At 41.4% G+C, this 21,118-nt stretch overlaps 2 protein-coding genes across 5 annotated transcripts in view; both read left to right on the forward strand.

Moving 5' to 3' along the window:
• Nucleotides 1–3,456, forward strand: part of LOC308316757 (acyl-CoA dehydrogenase family member 11) — an 8,360-nt gene extending 4,904 nt beyond the window's left edge. For both annotated transcript variants that reach the window (XM_080765525.1, XM_080765526.1), the window contains 5 exons: nucleotides 11–103; nucleotides 722–829; nucleotides 914–1,085; nucleotides 1,481–1,547; nucleotides 2,230–3,456. In XM_080765525.1, the coding sequence (XP_080621651.1) occupies nucleotides 11–103; nucleotides 722–829; nucleotides 914–1,085; nucleotides 1,481–1,547; nucleotides 2,230–2,344 (555 nt within the window). In that variant the 3' untranslated portion in view covers nucleotides 2,345–3,456. The remainder of the gene's footprint in view (nucleotides 1–10; nucleotides 104–721; nucleotides 830–913; nucleotides 1,086–1,480; nucleotides 1,548–2,229) is intronic.
• A 302-nt stretch (nucleotides 3,457–3,758) lies between these two features.
• Nucleotides 3,759–19,624, forward strand: slc8b1 (solute carrier family 8 member B1). Of its 3 annotated transcripts, XR_013964295.1 has the most exons (16): nucleotides 3,759–4,157; nucleotides 4,564–4,716; nucleotides 5,436–5,488; nucleotides 6,497–6,554; nucleotides 7,004–7,109; nucleotides 7,263–7,430; nucleotides 7,553–7,663; nucleotides 7,864–7,932; nucleotides 8,849–8,979; nucleotides 15,908–16,049; nucleotides 16,786–16,907; nucleotides 17,703–17,856; nucleotides 18,332–18,412; nucleotides 18,507–18,571; nucleotides 18,775–19,020; nucleotides 19,073–19,624. XR_013964295.1 is itself a non-coding variant. In XM_080767005.1 (15 exons), the coding sequence occupies exons 1-15, from the start codon at nucleotides 3,975–3,977 to the stop codon at nucleotides 18,964–18,966; spliced, it is 1,788 nt and encodes a 595-aa protein (XP_080623131.1). In that variant the 5' UTR covers nucleotides 3,759–3,974; the 3' UTR covers nucleotides 18,967–19,624. The 3 variants fall into 3 exon arrangements, 2 of the variants coding, with proteins under 2 accessions (XP_080623131.1, XP_080623132.1); XM_080767005.1 differs by having other exon boundaries at nucleotides 18,775–19,624; XM_080767006.1 differs by lacking the exon at nucleotides 4,564–4,716 and having other exon boundaries at nucleotides 18,775–19,624.
• Nucleotides 19,625–21,118: the final 1,494 nt, after the last annotated feature.

Here is a 21,118-nt window from a genome sequence, read left to right on the forward strand (position 1 = left end):
CCATTGTCAGGCAGTTGCTGTGGTTTCAGAGGGTTTGGAGAGCTTTGGTGGTCAGGGCTACATTGAGGACACAGGATTACCTGGAATTCTTAGGGATGCTCAGGTGAGGTGATGCACTGTAGGGGAGAATGATGTTTATTTATGTTTAAACACGCCTCCTGTTTAGATAGGGGGATCCATTTTAGTTTTTTACATAAGTAGAACATAAATAGAGTTAGTTCTGGCAAGCCCCGTCCTCATCAGTTGATGCTCAGCTGATTCCCGCCAGTCTGCCTCATCAGTTGACTTAGCTGACTTAGCTGTCAGCTAATGCTCAGTCTATCGTTGGCTTTTCACTTTGTGGATTGATCTTTAACTTAATGTTTAACATTGCTTCATCTTGCCTATTCACGCATACCCACCTGCAAGCTCTTGTTAGATTCACCTCAATTACAATTTCCAATTTAGGCAATCCAGAGCGAGAACAAAAAGCATCACATGCATCCACCCAAGCTCCTCTTTTTAATGCTTGTCCGATTGCGGTTGCACTTGTCTATGGTCTTCACTTGCTGCTCTCCATGCCTGTGACTTTCCATATGTGCATAGAAGGGTAGGAAAATCACAGAATGTGCCACGAAACATAAAATAATGCTTGAATATTGCAATGAATATACTGCTTTAAGATGCAATAAAAATAACTTGTATTAAGTTTTCATGAAGTCTCTCTCTCTACCTCTGTCAGGTGTTGAGTATATGGGAAGGAACCACAAATGTTTTGTCTCTGGATGTGCTGCGCTGCATTGCTCGTAGTTCAGGACTGGTTCTTCAGGCCTATTTCACCCACACCAAGGTCTGCAATAAAGAAAACAACAATTATAATGACCTATACTACTCTTTGACTAGCACAGGCATTTAATATGCGGCTGTTTTGTAGTCCCTACTAGGAGCAGCTTCTGGTGTTCCATCCCTGGCCCCAGCCATTAAAGCAGTAGATTGCGCCCTTTCTGGACTGGGGAACTTTGTACAGGCTACAGCAACCAGACCCCCCAGCTACCTAGAGCTGGCAGCTAGAGATCTGGCATACAGCCTGGCACGCATATACATGGGTATTTACACAAATAAGCAGAACATGTGTTATACATTCCTGTATCTTCATTCCCATTGGTGGAAAGTAACTTAGTACTTGTACTCAAGTACTGTATTTAAAACCCAATCCCCCGCTGGCGGGGGCAGCGGCTGTCCACCTCATGAACCGCTCTCAGCGGGTAAATGGGGCTGGTCAAGGTCTCAGGTTCCAACTCCGATATTTTAGATTTTCCCTCCCGGACCCCCTTGGGGTTTAAGAGGTTATAAGTACAATTTTACAAGTACATTTTTATATCAATACTTTTGTACTTTTACTCAAGTAAATTTTGAATTCCGGACTTTTACTTGCTGCAACAGAATGTTTCTGCATTGCAGTATTGATACTTAGTACGTTTTTCACCACTGTTCATTTCAGGTGCTCTGCTCATAGACCATGCCTCTTGGAAAGGAGCATCTCCATCTGATACGTATGCTGCTCTCAGGTACAAAGACATAATTCATTAATTGAATTTCTTAAAGATGGAGTGCCACGATTTCTTTCCATCCTAAAACATGATCATCAGGTATTATTATAATATATGGAGGAAGAACTTTTTCCAAAAAGTGTACAGTATTTGTTAAAATCATGCTTTTATGTGGACACGCCCATGCACCAGTTCATTAAGTATGCCTGGTTTGCGGGTTAGGGGAGGGGTTGATAGTGTGATGTCACTATATTACTGTTTATTTCATTGGCCCGTTTGACTGTCAAGGGTTCAGCCTCCAGGAAGAAACCCTAAATACAAAGTTAATACACCATTGCACATAAAAATGACTCCAGGGTGTCTAATGAAGTACTGTCACCTCATAGACACATGAAAAAGTAAAAAAACTGTGGCACTTTAAAATGAAACTTATTTTATTCTTATGAAGAAAAAATTGAATGTCAGCACACGATATAATTCTGCTCCCTGTCCTCTTTATTTCAACCTAATGAAACAACATTTCGCCCCTCCGGGCTTTCTCAAGTTGAGAAAGCATAGAATTATATTGTGTGCAGCACCGTATAAACTGTGGGATGTGCATATATTTTTCCTCCTTTAATTATTTTATTCTTGCCACAAAGAGCATGCATATAATTGTGTGGGTTTACAACTCAGCTAATGAATTGAATTGCTATTTCAGGTGGTGTGAGCAGGACTTATGTCCAGTGGTGACCAACGAGGTCAGAAACTGGTACAATGCCAAGACTCCTTCACAAGATGCTGCGTTGGTATATGAGCGACCAACTCTAGAATGAACATCCATCCAAGACCCTTTCATACTGTAGCCTTGTAGGAAATGTTATCTTTTGGATCTTTAGTGTAACAACGAGAGGGTTAGATTGAGGTTGCCCTTCTCTGAATAAGCTATTAAGATTGCTGTGTACAATCTGTACATTCATGCTTCCACGATGAAGAAATGTATGACCCTGTGGCTGTGAGGAACTTTTCGACTACAGCATAGCACCATCATCAGGCCAAAAATGAGAAAACTGAGAAAAACTCTGAGTGCATTGTTAATATTTGTCTCCACCAGGCCGAAGGAATGGGGAGAGAGCATGTTTTGCACTCTGTGTGTGTCCGTGTGTGTGTCCGTGTCCGTGTGTGAGTGTGGGTGTGTGTGTCCGTCTGTTACCAGCTAATCTCCAGAACGTTAATCCGGTCGATGCCCAAAAATAAATCACATTGGCCTGTTATAGCGCCACCAACAAGTGCATTTTTGCAAAACACATTTTTGGAACATAATGCCTCAAATCATCCAATTGCCATCCAAGGCATAAGAAGAAATGGCACCCTTTTCACATTGGCCTATTATAGTGCCACCAGGAGGCCACAACCTGACCTGCCCTGGTGGAGACCACTTTTTCTAGTTAAATATTTGCGGACCTTTACTTAAACTTCTAACTGCTCTTATTTCGGCAAGTAGTTTGCAAAGGGTGCATTTTGCATCCCAAAACGCAGTTTATAGTTAAGGGACCCAATAAAACAACGACCTCTGCATCCACGGGGTACACTACTGTACTACTGTACTGTTTTTTTAAATTGTAGTTTATTTTGCTAGCTTTAGTTATAATAATAATTTCTTCTTCTGTTTTCTACATGAATATAACCACATTATAACCTTATCAAATGAAATTGTAGTTAAATGCTGCAATTTGTAAAAATGGCAAAATAATGTCGTTGAAGTGGGACTCACTGTAAACCTATTTACATCACTGAGTTTGTAAATGGTTATATTCTTGTGTGATTTTGACTTTTACATCGAAGGACACTGGTAAAAATATATTCTATAAATTATATTATGACGATACCCTGACCTTTTTGTTTGCCTCTGTAATAGCACAATAAACTTTGACTTTGATTGATTGAATACTTGCAGTTTGCAAATAGTACAGTGGTACGACTACGATTATACAATGGTGCTAAAAGGACAACACAAAAAGCCCTGCTTATTTGGTCCTGACTCCTGACTGTGTATTCAATTCACGCATCATTATAGTTGCTTGCCATATTATGAACCATCAACCAACCAAGAAGTATAGCCTATGTTCTATTGTTCTAATAATTGCTAAGGTGCAAAGGAGACAGGGGGCGGGACCGAGCTCTGGAAGTGGTGCAACGTCAGCCGTCAAGTCTAGGGGGTGAAGCAGGCGGGGTTTCAATGAAGCAGGCTACGTTTGTGTACATAATGTACACGGACGGACGTTTGTTTATAAAGACGAGTTTCAGAGAAGCAGGCTAGGCTACAACACACGAGTCGACTCGTATAATTACATTCAATTTAAAATGGAGCACACGCAGATTGAACACAGAGACATATTTCGCCTGGAGTAGTGCAGCTGTTCTTTATTTAAAGGGAATGGAAGTGGCTTCCGGGTGAAGCGAATTATGACTTCATTGATTTTACTCTGCGTTTTGCTGGTGTTTTTGTGTCATCAACATCATGTGTCGTCAGGCTCCACTGACAGTGACAGTAACATGATCCATGTTCTTACAAAACGTTCTGGTATCAGACTAGTTTGGAGCACCGCAGACAGGCGCACAGTGATGGTTCAAGGAACGACGGATGAGGTTAGTGAGAAATTAAATTAGACTTGTTACATTGCCCGTCCAAATTGAATTTACGCGTTTACTGATGTATGCTTAATTGCCTTAGGTGCATATTAGTTTTGTTTATAATAACCTTGGCAGGTTGTCAAGTGTTTTTTCAGAGTTGTCACGTGGGGTGGTAGACATGTCCCCACGGTACCCACCAGAAGTTCAACTTGTGCCACTTGTGTTTATTTATTATTGTGAAATGGCTCAGGGTAGCTAAATGCCATGGATTTACTTGTAGCAATTACCTTAATTTGTTACATTACATTACTACACACGTACCTGCCTATCTGGTCAAATAACGCGTGTGTGTGTGTGTGTGTGTGTGTGTGTGTGTGCGCGTGTGTGTGTGCGCGCGCGCGCATTTTACTTATATTCTCAGTGTGACCTTGTAATGAACATCAATGCTACAGAACGCTGTACGTTTGTGAAAACCACGCCAGACTGCTATATGGAAGATGGTTTCATCAACTACCTTAAACTGGCCTTTTGCCTGCTTCGCCCTGACCTCACACCTCTCACCATCACTCTCTGTGTAAGTGTGTGTGTGTGTGTGTGTGTGTGTGTGTGAGAGAGAGAGAGAGAGAGAGAGAGAGAGAGAGACACACACATTCCTGTTATATAGCAGTTGATTATCCATGACAATGAATTACTCTTGAGTACACAGCAGAAAACGACTGCGGTCAGCCATATATTTCCTTACTGGGTTCCAGTCATGTGCTCACTTGCTGACAAATGAAGTTGTGAGTGAATGTATTAATTCAACTCACTTAATGTCAAAATAACTTGCTCAAATTCCTTGAATGCAACAAACAGGCTGTGGAATTAAATCTGGGCTTGACATTCAAGTCTACACAAAGAATCACATGTCACTGTATAGCTTCTCTTCATTTCCGTTGTACGTATTTCTTGTCCAGCACCGGTTAAATTGATTTGTGTGGTGTGTTGCGGGTTCTAGTCCCGATCCCGGCGACCTTTGCTGCATGTCATCCCCCATCTCTCACCATTTCCTGTCACAGTACTATTGGCTACCTATCAATAAAGGCATAAAAAGTCCAAAAAATATCTTACAAAAAAATAAATAATAATATAGCCTTAGCCTTAGCCTTGGATCCTATTTCAGATACAACACCTGAGTGGCAGTGAGTGCTTATAAATCTCAGTTCTTGTTTTCTAGTACATAAATGAAACTTGCTGAAGAGAACAGAGAACGAAAGTGTCTGACATTCTTTATCTTCCACACCCTCCTTGCAGATTATGTGGCTCATCTTCCTGTTCATTATTCTGGGACTCACTGCATCTAAGTTGTAAGCATCTCTTTTGTTGCTGTAATTGTTAAATATCCAGTCATGATTAGTTGTACTTGTAGTTGGGTTTCTGTGTGAGTGCATGCTGTACATCTGCAGAGTGTATATACCCAAAGGAACAGCCTAATGCAATATTCCATTCCCATTGATTACATATTGTGGTCCAGTGACACCCGCTCTCTCTTTATTGCTCTCGTGCAAGCACACACCAGCCAAAAGCTGAACGTAATCTTTACTAGGGCTGCTTGCCTGCTTTGTAATCATCACATGGAGACGGATCACATGACTGCAGTGAAAGTATTTTGTTGTTTTCATCAAACTACTTGAGTTGTAAGAATGCCTATGATATTCCCACAAAAGGAGACACACATACTGTACAGTACAAAATCATTATTGATTGATTGAATACTTGTAGGGCTGGGACTCGATACAAAAATTTAAAACAAAATCGAATTAACCAGAGCTTTGTATTTAATTAATGAATCATCATGAGAAGCATTTTTTCTCCCATTACGTGCACTGTATTGTTGTCTGTTGGTTGGCCTGAAACTCATCCAGTGAGAAAGGTTCTGTGATGCAAAAACTAAGCGTGATTAAAATACGTACATTTATTAATCATTTTATTCTTTCTGTAATCTAAATTAATCAGTTAAAGATGATTAGATGGAAATGCAAACGGCACAAGATACAGTCATACTTTTGGGCTGAAAGGATAACACCAAAATGTCCTGGGGAATTGTTTCCATTGTGGTCCTTCCTGTGTGATATCAATCTGCAAGCCTTGTATACCATGAACATACTCTGTACAGTAAACTTCTCAGTGTTGAGTAATTCATTTTATTTGTAACTCACAGAGTTTGTACACACTAAATATGAGAATGTTTTCAACTGCTGAATGCTATTCATTTACTTGTGTTGCTGCACAGTAGAATCTTCAGTGTTAATTTTTTAATGTGTAACTTCAAGGGTGTACAGTATTTCAGTTACTCATTTGATGTTTCTCTACAGTTTCTGTCCCAATCTCTCGGCTATCTCCACTTCCCTGCGACTCACTCACAACGTGGCTGTATCCTTTTTGTGCTTATGAAAAAACAACCATTCCTTTATGATGCAGTACTTCCCGCCTATAGAGCGCCGCAGTCCCGCCCCCTTTCAGAAAAGCGAGTGGCCCAGGAAGTGGAAGCCCCATGCATTCTCCCATCAGCTTTGTCCGCGGCGTAACCGTCTTTAGATAAATTATATTAAAAGTGCCGATGGGAGAATGCATGGGGCTTCCACTTCCTGGGCCACTCGCTTTTCTGAAAGGGGGCGGGGACTGTGGCGCTCTATTCTGGTTACGGTATCAGTTCCCCTTAAGGGGGTGTAGTGCCGTTTAATTGTTGACTGACCATTATAGTTCCTCTGTCAGTGAGAACTTCTCATATTACAGTCTTACTTCTCAATAGCAGTCATGATTGGAATATTTTTCTGATTACCATAATTTGTGCATTTTGCTTGACTGGTATGGCTGCTGAGGGGGTGACATTTCTGGCATTTGGAAATGGAGCTCCAGACATCTTCAGTGCCATGGCGGCTTTTTCCCGTCCGCATACTGCTGGACTGGCTGTTGGGGCACTGTTTGGTACGCAACGAGACACATACACACTTACAACACAGCAAAATGCTAGAGATGTGCTATTTCTGCCAAAAACAGGGATGCCAGGTTCAAAGTGTTTAACATACTGTATGTCCTTTGTGTCCTATTTGACTCTGTCTCGTCCCTGTCTGTGTGTAGGAGCTGGTATATTCGTTACCACTGTAGTCGCAGGGAGCGTGTCCTTGGTCAAGCCGTTCACTGTGGCATCACGCCCCTTCCTGCGTGATATCATCTTCTACATGGCAGCAGTGTTTTGGACATTTGTCATCCTCTATAGAGGAACCATATCAATGGGAGAGACAGTGGGTATGTACATACAGACACACACACACACACACACATAGCATGACCCAATGACCCATCATTGTTGACAAAGCATTGTGTCGGCTTTGGTTTGAAGACTGGAATGTTGTACTTTCTTGCTGTAGGATACCTGGGCCTCTACGTGGTTTATGTATTAACTGTTATCGTCAGTGCATACATCTACAACCGACAAAAACATGTCAACGCAACTGCAACTGTGGTGACGCAGGCGCCAGGTGACACACACACACACACACACACACACACACACACACACACACACACACACACACACTGTGGCCAGCCTGTATGTGTGAGACAAGCCTGCTATGTGCAGAGGGTCGGGGACCCCTTCTTCACTTCCTCCAGACATTCCACACACACAAGGAGAAGAGGTGACAATAAATTCATAACACCATTTATTTTCATTTCTTAGAGGTCCAGTCATCAGACTCTGATAATGAGGTCCCCTATATGGGTAATGGGAACATCCAGCAGGAATATGGTAAGAACCACATATCTTATAAAATTATTATAGCCATTGTGTCCCGATTTCAACAACCAGTCTTCCCTGTTTTGAACTTGTTTTTGAAATTGGCAAAAGTTTTCAAAAATAGCAGATCTGGCCTAGCGGTCCGGGCACCTAGGCCAAGTGACACGCTTGATGCGTGTCACTCCCCATCTCTCCCCCCCAGCTGTCAGCTGTACACTATCAAATAAAGGCAGAAATATATATTTTTTTAAAACAGATCTACAAGCTCCCAACGCATTACAACATGATGCGTTTGGAGCTTGTAGGTCTGTATTTATGAGTTCATAGAAGCCGTGAGCTTAGTTTCTAGGAGCCTCATATGGATCAAAGCATCAAGGAGGAGTATGAATTGATTACTTCCTCTTCTGTAGTTGACACAGTCAGAAGCACAGCATTGCTGTTGAATGGAAATTACTGTTCTATACATTTATCAAGAGGTTATTAGCATATTTGTCACATGCTCATACAAGTATTTGCAGTTAACCATTACTGTGATCAAGGATCTCTCAGGAGAGCCTGAGAGTCTGGCACAATGGGGGTAGAGCTAGTCTACCTCCTTTTTCCCCTCTACACCAAATCTCATCGTCAAAAACGGCTGATCATATCACGTTGTGAGCTTGTAGATCTGCTTCTTTTCTCCAAACGTTAACCTATTATGCCTAGAATATGGACGCTAAGGTTCCTGTGGTTAAATGTTGGCGTGGCAGGCCACACCACACTGTAATGACATATGTAATTAAAACAAGGTTTTATACAAGTAAGATAAGGTTTATTTCTATGGGGATAATACAGCACTGCTATAACACCACAATGTAAGTTCATATATTATTCACCAGAGTGACAGGACTGTAGTTACTCAGTGCTATTTCCTTCCACGTATGCATTTCAGATGCAGAATATAGGCCTCTCCTCCCGTACTCTGAGTCAACCAGTCAGATTCTGCTGAGCTCCCTCAACCCGGTGGACAACATGAAGTGGAGGAGGAAGCCCTGGTCCTGGAAAGTCATTAAAGTCATGAAGGTTTGTGAATAGATAGATTTATTTATTTTTGTGTCATGCACCAAAGGCGCCCAGCCCACATGGACTTACAGGACACACCATATCATTGCTTCAAAATTGCATTGTGTACAAGAAACAGATTTGTTTTGTTGTTATTCCCATTTTATTTTTCTTTTACACAAACAAAACATTCTGCCTTATTTCCCACGCCCTGCATAAAAAGTCTGCCAAAGCAAAAATACCTTTCCTAAAACAAAATTCCAGTTTTTCATAGTCCTCCAACCAGAAAAAGTCAGCACAGATGGTTGTCATTTTACCAAATAATACATGTCTTAATTCTTCATATAATGGGCAGTAAAACAAAAAATGAATTTAATTTTCAATTTCTTTCAAATCACACACTAGACTATCAGGTGACGCTGAGTGTTTGCGTGTGATGCTGCGGGAGGAAATACTTTGTACTAGTACAGACATAATTAGTGTGAGCAACCATACTATTGTAATTATAACACTTTATTTACACTGGAGTTGCCTACTCCTCCCACTCCGCCCATTGACATGAATGGGAAAATGTGAAAAAACACTTTCAAGTATTTTTTCCTCTGAGACTGTAAGCACTATACAAAACCTACTAGGGTAGGTTCATAATATTACTAAAATTAATTAACTTATAATGTTATCAGTCGGCCTCATGGTGGTGCTATAACAGCCCACTTTACATTTTGGCTTATAACTCTTGGTCATAAAATCAAAACGATTTTCCCTGGATTCCTTGGGTCATGACCAGGGGGGCAGTCAGACAGATATTTTGTGAAGCCACTAAAGAAATCGGGACATCCTGGAAGTTCATATAATGGCCTGGCGCTGTCATTGGGCCCAAAAAAACCCCATAGCCCCATAGAGGTCCATGTATTTGGGCCCAACTTCACCTAGACTGTATTACCTTAATAAACATGGTCATGAATACTTTCTGCTTCCAGTCACTAGTTTAAAGTCTCATTTCTCATGTCATAATATTCTTTTTGGAAAATGATGGTCCCATTTATTAAAAGAATGACCATAAAGTCGCGTATGTTCTGAGGGGCGTGGCTACCGTTACAGTCTATGATCGGGAGCCACCCCCCGTTCGAGTCAAATTAAAAACCAACGAAGAAGAAGGGGGGAAGTCCCGCCTCGTTGTCTGGGCCAGCCAATGGCCAGCTGGGCCCAAACGGATCTAGAAAGATGGCGATTTACAATTCAAGGACTGACTGGCTTCATCTTACGTCCATATCAGACCCGGCGAACGCTTTGTCCATATTTATTTACAATCTATGGTCATGACGCATCTCCCCATATAGGCCCATTTCCGTCAGGATAGATTTCCCGCCATTTAGAATTTTCTCCAAAACACACTTTTTGCTCCTCCTACAGATTTTGTCCAAATCTCACAAAAATCGGCACACATTATCTCCGGGCCTATCCGATTAAAATACCACCGGCAGAATTTTGGTACTCCGTATCATTCAGCCGTAATCTTCGTCAAGGCCAGTTATAGGGTGCGTCCTGCCCACCCAATCAAAATGGGAATTCTTTTATTTTTACCGACAGGTTGTGTCCGTAGCGAGGTGGAGGGACCCGACAGAGAAACGTTCAGAGCAACACAACACAGAGCGTAGACAGCTTCATTTATATTTTGTTGAATGAAATGGTGCACAGAAAATTGATCTACAAGCTCCAATAAGTCGCAGGGCGTTGTGAGCTTGCAACATGCCACTCACCGAATCCAAGCAGAGGTCCTCACAAGTATGTAAATTCCTCCGCATCCTGTCAAAAGGTTGTAATTTAACTTGCGTCATACCCAGGAAATCCTCAACCGATTGTTATAATTCCAAGTGGTCTATACTCTGTGAAGTGTATATTTTCATTGTGTGTATAAATTATGTTTTTTATATGCCTTTATCAAACGATATGGAGAGAGATGGTCGGGTTATAATGCCCAAGCCCTGTGGGCCATGCAGCCTAGACCACTGAGCGGTGGTGGCTTCAATTAGGGATGATCCCAGCAGTTAATTTCACTGAAGTGTACAACCTTTATACAAATAGTTGAAAATGTATTCATTAAAAAAACTGACAATGTATTTTTGATCTATAAGGCCAAACCTCATTTGAAAGAATATATTAAGAGTATATGACAGCCTTATTTTACACAGCTGTGCTACCAAATAACTACCGGTATAATTACATCATGGCAGTCTGTGCCACGGGTTCGACTCCCGATCCTGACGCCCTTTACTGCATGTCACTCCCCCATTTCCTGTCAGCCTACTGTCACTATACTACTGTGGTCCAAAGGTGAGAGCTCTACCAACTGAGCTAAGCAGACACAGTCAGTTTGCTCATTCTAAACAGTAACATGCAGTATTTTCGGTAACAACTGTGTCCTGGTTTTGGGGATGTCTTTATCCATTACTACAGTGTGTTTTCACGTACAAACTTCTCTTTGTACATTTTTGTACATTTTGATCAAAGGGGAGAAGATACATTTTAAATGGTTTTCCTATAATTCAAATGGCGGAAAGAATACGAAAGTTGTTCGGCATGAGGAGACAAATGTGTGTATCAAAGTGTCATTGCCAACGGTCAAACGGTTCATGAGATATGCACGTTCAAAGTTTGCATTTTCAACTTAATTTTCAGTGCTATAGCGCCACCATTTGGCCAATGGTCATGGGCTTCACATAGTCACCGTTTGGCATGGCCCTCTACCAGATTACCGCGTTTAACGAAAAGCGACTGCACGGTTCAGTCAGAACAGCTATTTTTGGCGGAAGGAGAAGAAGAAAAATAAACACAAAAACAAGAAGTGACCAAAGTCACTGCGTGTCTTCTTGGTCCCTTAATAAGAACAATATGCACAAATAAGACTGACGAGCTGAGTTGTCGGTACCCAGATTTGAACACACAACCTTGTGGTCCGAAGGCAAGAGCTCTACTGACTGAGCTACATGGAGACAATCAATTACATTTTAAACAGTAACATCATTCAGTGTTTTGGTAACAAGTATGTGTGTCCTCATTTTGGTCCATAGCTTGTGTGTAGGACATTTCAAGCAAATTGCTCAAAAATCCAGGCAGAAAAAAATGTCAATGTCAAACTACTCAAATGGCTGAAAATCAGAGGGCGGAGCTTACTTGTCAAAGTGACAGATGTGTTCCCCATGAGTCAAGGAACATGTGGAAACAAGTGCCATGAATTTTGGCCAAACAGCATGAGACTGTTCAAAGGTTTAATTAAAAAAAAATTGCTATAGTGCCCCCCTTTGGCCAATTGGAGTAAGACTGCTTTCAGTGCTATTTGGCATGACCCTCTACTATACTGTGAAGTGACATAAGCATATGACACTGCATGTATGTAGTAGGGACAGATGGGTCCAAAGTTCACATGTAGACGTTTTTGTGCATTTTGATCAAAGATCCTGGGAGGAGATACATTTGAACTGTTTTTTTCTTTTCTTTTTTTTTTTTTTTTTCTTTTTTTGACAGGGACAAAGCGCATTAATCAACATGTCAGTTTTCACATCAATGTAAATGGGCCAGAGTTAGCCGAAGCTAAATTTCATCTATAGTCCCTGGGCAGGCTCTTAAAAAATGAATGAATGATAAAAAAGAAGAACAAAGTGTAGGGCGCCTGCACACAACACCATGCGTTGATGCCATGTGTGCATATGTGCAAGCACCCAACACCACGTCCATACAAAACACAATACAATACAGATAAAAGAAGGACAAAGTGTAGTGTGCCTGCACACAACACCATGCGTTGATGCATGTGTGCATATGTGCAAGCACCCAACACTACGTCCATACAAAAAAACAATACAGTACAGGAACAGATCGACATGGTACAGGGGACAGAACAACGGCAAGTGAAGTGAGAAATGACACCGGTGATGAATACTAAATAGTGTGTGATCTAAAGGTCAGAGGTCAAAAGTCAGAAAGTTGTTCGGCATGAGGAGACACATATGTGTATCAAAGTGCCATTGCCAACGGTCAAACGGTTCATGAGCACCCTTTGGCCAATGGTCATGAGCTTCACATAGTCACCGTTTGGCATGGCACTCTACCAGATTCCTGCGTTTCACGAAAACCGACTGCACGGTTCAGTCAGAACTGCTATTTTTGGCGGGAGAAGAAGAAAATAAACCACACAAACAATAAGTGACCAAAGTCACTTCGTGACTTCTTGGTCCGTTAAAAAGTGCCCCTTGGGGCACAGGTCTCCACCAGGGCAGGTGAGGTTGTGGCCTCCTGGTGGCGCTATAATAGGCCAATGTGAAAACGGTACTATTTCTTCTTACGCCTTGGATGGCAATTGGATGATTTGAGGCATTATGTTCTAAAAATGTGTTTAGCAAAAATCCACCTGTTGGTGGTGCTATAACAGGCCAATCTGAAAAGGGTGGGATATATTCCTCAGCCTAGTAGGAAAGTCTGTGAAAGATTTCATGTAAATTGCACGCTGCGTTCATGATTTGAGGCTTTTTGTTCAAAACGGGCAAATCCTGCAATCCTTAGTCGGCCTCCTGGTGGCGCTATAACAGGCCGTTCTGGAAAATTTGGCATCGACCGGGTTAACGGTGCCGGAGATTAGCTGGTAACAGACGGACGAACACTTTATTTGGTCCACACTTTAAAAGAAAAATGCATACAAGGACACAAACATTATGGGTGCAGTTATGTTACAATCACAAGCCTACGACACATGATACCATGATATCATGATGCAACAATTAAGAATGTCACTCAGCAGCGTCTCTGACAGCCATATTCGTTCACACGACGGTGCTCAGGACTAGGCTTAGGCCTCTTTTAGACGGCGACCATCTCCATATAACACGTCAAAGTCCCGTTGCGTTCTCATTTTTTTGGACCATTTACATGAGAACGCACACTTGAATGAAAACGCTACAAAGTGCATGCATATACATGCCAGGTCGCTAGGTGGCGCGTGTCCTTGTGGGGTCCGTGTGACGCAGCGCATATATAAACCATAGACATAAGTCACGCATGCGTAGAACTACTTCCGTTCTTCTTCTACACAGAAAGTAAACAAACGTCGCGTCCTCATCACTAGCATGGTTGTTGTTGTTCGTTTCCCCTAGCAACTGACGCATGCCTATGACACCATGTAAAAATGTAGGACACGGGTGAGCCGACCAGAGCTGACGTAAGCCATGATGTCACAATTTTTGCGTATCCACCGTTTTGCCTGTTTATATGGAGACCATAGGAAACGGCGTTCTAAAAGATTTCCACTCTGGGAGGTGGTTTCACTTCGTTGCGTTTTCACCTCCTGTGAACACGGTTCTCGTCTAAATGACAGCAGCAAACGATACTTTATTTTGCCGTTTTTTATGAACACCATCCTCGTGTAAAAAGCACCGTAGTCTCATATGGTGGCATAGACACACACACACACACACACACACACACACATTGACTTATTGTCATGTTGACATATTGTCATGTTTCATATTGTGTCATATTGTCACGTTTCATATTGACTGTCATATTGACATATTGTGATGTTTGTTGCTTTTTCAGTTTAGTTACAAGGGAATAACTGAGAATGTACATAAAATAATCATACAAACAATTAAGACAACAAATGAAACAAAACTAGACAAGAAAATAATAAATACATTACACTACGAAACCTTTACAGAAAAGATAATACAATACAGACAATACAATACCATACAATAAAAAAGGAAAAATAAATTAAGACAATGCCATTGAATCTAGGTAATATTAATTTACACTGTATTCAAGGAAAATAAAAGAGAAAGGGATGTTGCGCTCACACCACAATGGGATCTCTGACAGCAATATGCATTATGTATCCTCCCCATTTCCGGATATATTTATCCAGTCTGTCGGACCTCCTATATGCCATTTCTTCGTATGCTGCAACCTTGCCTATCTCCACAAACCAGTCATGAAACGAGGGACTCCCTGACGCTTTCCAACCCCTCATCGGCACCTGTCTACCAATCATGATAGCCGTGAGGATGAAATCGACATAATCACAGTGAGCAACCTGCTTTGGGTCACCCAGTATGTAAAGCCTAGGGTTGAAGGGAAAATCAACCTTTGTCATTTCTAAGATACAATTATGAATTTATTTCCAATAACTCTCAATTACAGGACAGTCCTACAGAGCGTGAACCAGGGTGCCCACCGATGATGGATCCTTGCACTGTAAACTGAACGTTTTCCAGTCAGTACAAGTCATACAGTCTCACTAGCCTCCTTATTTCAATTGCTGCACCTGCCTTTAGACAGCTCCCTCTTTGTAATCATCAGTTGTACTTAATGGGAGTTTCTTATGCCCTATATGCGTTCTTCACGTTACCATAACAGAGGTTGATTGTTTCATTTCCTCTGGTGCACAGTTAACATTTTGCTGGTATGTGGGGAGAGTCTTTTTGAGCTGACGGCTGTCATAGCCACATATTAAGACCAGGGAGTGCGATGACTGCCCACAGAGATAGCCTCTGTTGTGCGGGTGTCATTGCCAGAGGGGGATGTGAACCAGAACAATGTTCAGCTGGCCAAATTCACGGGGGAGATATCTAGGTCTCAGATTTACAGAGAGCAGTTCGATGTCAGGTGAACAATATGATGAGTTTGTTATGGTCGGACTCACTACTGATGCAATGTAGACTACTGATATGCCTGAATACTACAGAAAGCTGTGATGCCAGGTTACAGTTATCACAGCCAGACCAGGCAGTGGAAATCCATTAATATCATTGTATCTGTGTTCCAAAAAGAAAAACGGAAGGGCCCTAATTTGATATTTCACAGCGAAATACAAAGTTAATGTAACTGAAAATGTACTGTACATCTGTCATTGTGTTATGTGAACGGTTAAGCTATAACCGTGCCCTCCATCCACCAGATTCCACTGGAGGTTCTACTTCTGTTGTGTGTCCCTGTCGTCGATCCTGATAAAGAAGACAGGAACTGGAGACGGCCGTTAAACTGCCTCCATCTGATCACCACTCCGATGGTGTGTGTGCTCACTTTCCAGTCTGGATTATGTAAGTTCACTGTTACGTGTTATTACCTCCCTGGCAAAGAGAAATGGAAAGACCTACCATAGCCCTTAACTCTCATGTGCTCTGCTGTGAGCCAGTATGTCACAAATTTTCACAGTGACAATTTCACATGCCATAGATGAGTAAACAAAGCTGGTGGTATGATGACATTAATTGTAGATATGTTTCATTGACACGCAGAAACGCCGAAATGGAACAGATGCATAATTAATGTAGCACACATACTTTGTTATTGGTGTGAATCCTGCTCATAATCTGTGTCAAATTTCATCTTTCTCCGCTGTACTGATATAGCTGAACTGCCTTAACCCATTTTGACCTGATATCAGATTCTAAAAATGTCTGTTTGAAAATGACATTTTTCTGAAAAGCTATGTTTCTATGTCAGTGGTTCTTCGATTTTTCAAAAATAGCAGACCTACAAACTAGTAGCGCGCCACTCGGTGGCGCGCTATGAGCTTGAGGATCTTCTATTTTTCAATAGCTAAATTATAACATGTTTAAAACACAAAAAGGGGTTCAAATTATTTCAAAAAGTATAAATAGTAGTTGTACTTATGTGGCCTACTGGCAGTATACACAAGAAAACACACAGACAGATGGCTCACCTCTGAAGGAGCCTAGAAACTAGGAAAGTCATAGAGGTGAAAATCACACCTATCCTATATTAACCATCCTTAATATCTTGCTCTTCCTCATCCTCTTGCTTTGTCTCTAGATTCTAAATATATGATCCAAGGACAGTTTCCCCTCTGGCTCCTGATTCTTCTACTGGGCATGTTCCTCTCTGCCATCATTTTCTGTACCACCACCAATGACTGTCCTCCCACATATCACCCAGTAAGTAACGTGGGCTTTGGAGGTGGATAAAGGTCTCATAAAGCCTGTAGTATCTGGTTAAGCATAACAAAACAAATATTTCTATTGTCTTTTGATGATCGCTGCTTGACAGAAATAAGTGATTTACAAAAATACAAATTTGATTAATTTTCGTCAAGCGAAACGACTAGATAATTCTACCCCTCAGCCTGGTGAGGGTTGCCTGGTGGTCCAGTCAGCTCTATAGCCACACACTCCTTGTGAAATTCCAGGACCTGGTTCGAGTCCGAGGCCCATTATATCTTGCATGTCTCCCCTTGGTTTCCTGTAGAAAGTAGAAACTTCTCTAGTAGTAGTAAATTCTTCTATAAAAGGCTATGCTTTAACGGACTGTGTTTATAGAGCGTCGCAGTCCCGCCCCCTCGAGGGTCCCGGAAAAGAAATCCCTGTTAATTTTCCTCATAGACTTTTCAGAAAGTATTTATTTAAAGACGTTTACGCGGCGGACAAAGCCAACTCTGGTCGTGACAAATCATGACAATAAACACAACGGCAGGTTACAACATTTTTGTTTTTCTTCTTTGTAATTATTTGTTTTGTCCAAAATATTGTGTTTGTTGTCATGATTTGTCACGACAAGAGTTGGCTTTGTACGACGCTTATAAGGTCTTTAAATAAATACGTTTAGAAATGTCTATGGGAAAAATGCATTGGGAACTATTTCCTGGGCCTTGCGTTGTCATGAAAGGGGGCGGGACTGCGACGCTCTATAGTGCTCAGTCAGTATGACATGCTTGTCCTGTGCTGTTTTTCTAGCTGTTTGCTCTTTTGGGTTTTGTGGTGAGTTCCATATTGATCAGCGCAGCAGCATCAGAGGTGGTCAGCCTTCTCCACATGCTGGGCATGGTGCTGAGACTCAGTAACACTGTGCTGGGACTCACCCTGCTGGCCTGGGGCAACAGCATAGGAGGTAAGATTAACGAAGGGACAATAATAATAATTATTGTTATTAATTATTATTATTATTAAAACACTGTTTTAATGTTTTAATTTATTGTGACATGTCGCTTTTTGAGCTGCAAATTCAGTACCATGGCACTAACACTTAAATCCTACTTGATAAAATGGACCTGTAAAGAGCACATTTGATGCGCTCTTATTTCACTCTACACACGAGAGAGGCTGGGGGTTCAAGTGGTTATCAAAAGTGTAATTTTAAGTTTTAAGCATATTTTGATTATCACGTTATTGTTAATTTGTGTTAATTTGTGCTGCATAGTGTCATGCATTGTGACACAATAATCGTGACATGTAATTTTCATATGGTCCCATCCCTAGAAGGCATGCACAGTGCACACCTTTATCAGACCCTGTGAAGAAGGCATATCTGGAATTATAATTAACTCAACTGATGACCTACTGTTTGGTATTAAATGTCTTTTCAGATTGTTTTTCTGATATCACCATTGCACGTCACGGTTACCCAAGAATGGCAATATCTGCCTGCTTCGGAGGCATCATCTTCAGTATCCTTTAGTGTGAAATCGAAATATATGTGGACTGGACATGTTGTACACAAACATGTGTTATATTACTGTCAATCTTGACTGCTTCCATCAGATATGCTGTTTGGTGTGGGACTGGGCTGTATAAGGCAGATGTTTATGAGCCATTCTGAAGTACAGGTATTGTCCCTATTGCACTCCTAATATGTATTATTTTGTGACTCATGTCACATTGCAGGCCTACGGCAGAATCTAGCAAATGGACAGAAAAGCAAGTTGTAGCTACTTGTGACATGCATTGAGATTAAACTGTGTTGAACACTAAATGAGTAGACATCACATCATGCACCTGTTTTATGTTTATGTTGTTTTCTCTTCTGCAGTTGGAACCAGAGGGTTTGCTGACATGGATTCTTGCAGGTTCTCTGGGTTTATCGTTAGTCCTTTCCTTTGTTATTGTTCCACTGTGTCGGTTCCATTTGGGTCGGACCTACGGGATCTTCCTTATCATCTTTTATGCTGTCTTTCTTGTCATTGCACTGCTAACAGAGTTTGGAATGATCCATCTTGTCTAGTCCAAAACTCTGTCTTGTACATCTACTGGTGGACACACTGGAGCAGGGGCCATGCAATTTGTGGACCCCTTATTCTCTCAGAAGCACACTCTTTATTCTGGGATAACAAGTACACGTAGAAATCATGCATACCTGTATTATCCAGAGCTGTGTTGTGGGTGGTTCCAGTAAGCAAGAAGGATGTACCTTTCCCCCCTCCATTTAACCAGGTTTGTCCCATTGAGATCAAAGATCTATTTTTTTGGAGGGAGACCTGTATCAATGTGAATGACCAAACGGATATTTCAAGACACAGCTTGGTTTCGCTGTGAACAATTTGAGCTGATGTTAAGGGCACTGATCATTGTTACATGAGGAAAAATGGGAACGGCATGAATGGTCCTCGAACACAGCTCAGGGAGCGTTGAACCAGATCACATTGTGCCTTGCCTTTACTCTTGTTTGTATTGACCAAAGCTGCTGTAGCACCTCAAGAGAGTGCAAACAACATGGGTATGAAAAATGTGGAGATGAATATTCATAACATTTGTTGTTCAAATCAATTTGAATGTAATAACTGGGCTTTACATCAACTGTAATGTTAAATATCTTGGCAACAAAGCTGCTTTTTTACTTGTAAATAATTCTTTAGTACCTACATGTTGATTAAATCACTTTGGTTCAATATTTGCCGTTGTTTGTTTTTTTATGGTGGAAAAAAAGCTGCTTTTTGGTGTATGCATTGCATACGCCATCAAACATTTGGTGTGGCAGCAGCCATTTTTCAAAATGGTCACCAGCTGCCAGTTGGTCAAGTCTTCCTAAGGTCAAGTGTGTGTGTGTTCATTCATCCTAAATGGGGGCATTGCAATGATCTCTGGGGTCATGTGATCAAGATGTATATGTATAGTGTAGCTCTTCGTTTCACTCCGAAACATGGGCTATAGCCCATGGTCCCCGAGTGATTTTCGTCTTTTTTTTCAAATCCTCAAAAATGATGAAAAACGGCATGCTATAGTATGCCGTCCGAGACCCTGGTCCCAGAGTGATTTTTGTATTTTTTTTTTTCAAATCCTCAAAAATGATGAAAAACGGCATGCCTATGCCGTCCGAGACCATGGGCTATTATATATATTTATTTTCGGTAAAGTTGGACCCCTCGCCCAGCAGTGGAATTTTTACCTGTGTGCGCTGCGCAGAGGCATTTCCGTCAGGGCGTTAGTGAGAGACTCGAATATCGGAGAACTCGCCAGTTTACCAAGTTGCCACGGCGAACATTCTTCATCAATGTTATGCTAACATGCTGTCTTCATCAGTGTAGTATGTGACTGTCAAACTCACACATGTTACAGTTCATTTCCAAAGTGATCAAATTATTTTGTGCAATTAAATGGTCAGCTAGATAATGATAAAAAGGTGAGTATGTTAATACCAATGATAAGTACCATTTCAGAAATTGTTTACTTATGAATTACATTGTTTCGGTACTTTGGTGTTTACACTTTTAGCATTCCTACTTTCTATAATGTTAACTCTAAACAACTATCCCCTCTATTTCAATTCAATTGAATTTAAATGAAGGTGAAGTCAAACTAAAATGCACTAAATCGCGGCTAGTTGGTAAACTGGCGAGTTCTCCGGATACCAGAGAAGTCCATGCTGTATTGATGTTGGCACCATTAGGTTAGATAACAGGCAAAAGTTTATAAAAAAAAAAGAATCTACATTCTCTTTTTGTGTAGACTTCTTGTGAATAAAGTAATGCAGATGTTTAATTGTACCACTGTACTCGAATACACTGAATTCGTCTAGACACCCGGAGCCTTGAAGCTCAGCCATGCTGTGATAACAACAGCATGGCTCTCTTGAATTTACACACTCGGCTGTTGCCTTCACCTGATTTCCCCACCCCCCCCCCCCCCTCTTCCTGTGTGTCTAGCCCTATTCATCCTCCCCCCCCCCCCTTCCCCCTCAACTTCCTCCCTTTGTCTTTAAGCAAGATTCTCACACCTGTGTGGGTGGGATCTAACTCTACTTAAAGTACTATTCTGAATCTGTCTCAGTATGTTGTTGGAACCTGCCTGAGCTGTTGGGAAAAGCCAGGACCTGTGACCTCTTCAAATAAACAACATCATATACAAGCAGTCCTTTGCTCATCGCTTGTATTCCTCAC

The sequence above is a fragment of the Protomyctophum bolini genome (assembly GCF_963924005.1).
Source record: "Protomyctophum bolini genome assembly, chromosome: 6".
Lineage (NCBI taxonomy): Eukaryota > Metazoa > Chordata > Actinopteri > Myctophiformes > Myctophidae > Protomyctophum > Protomyctophum bolini.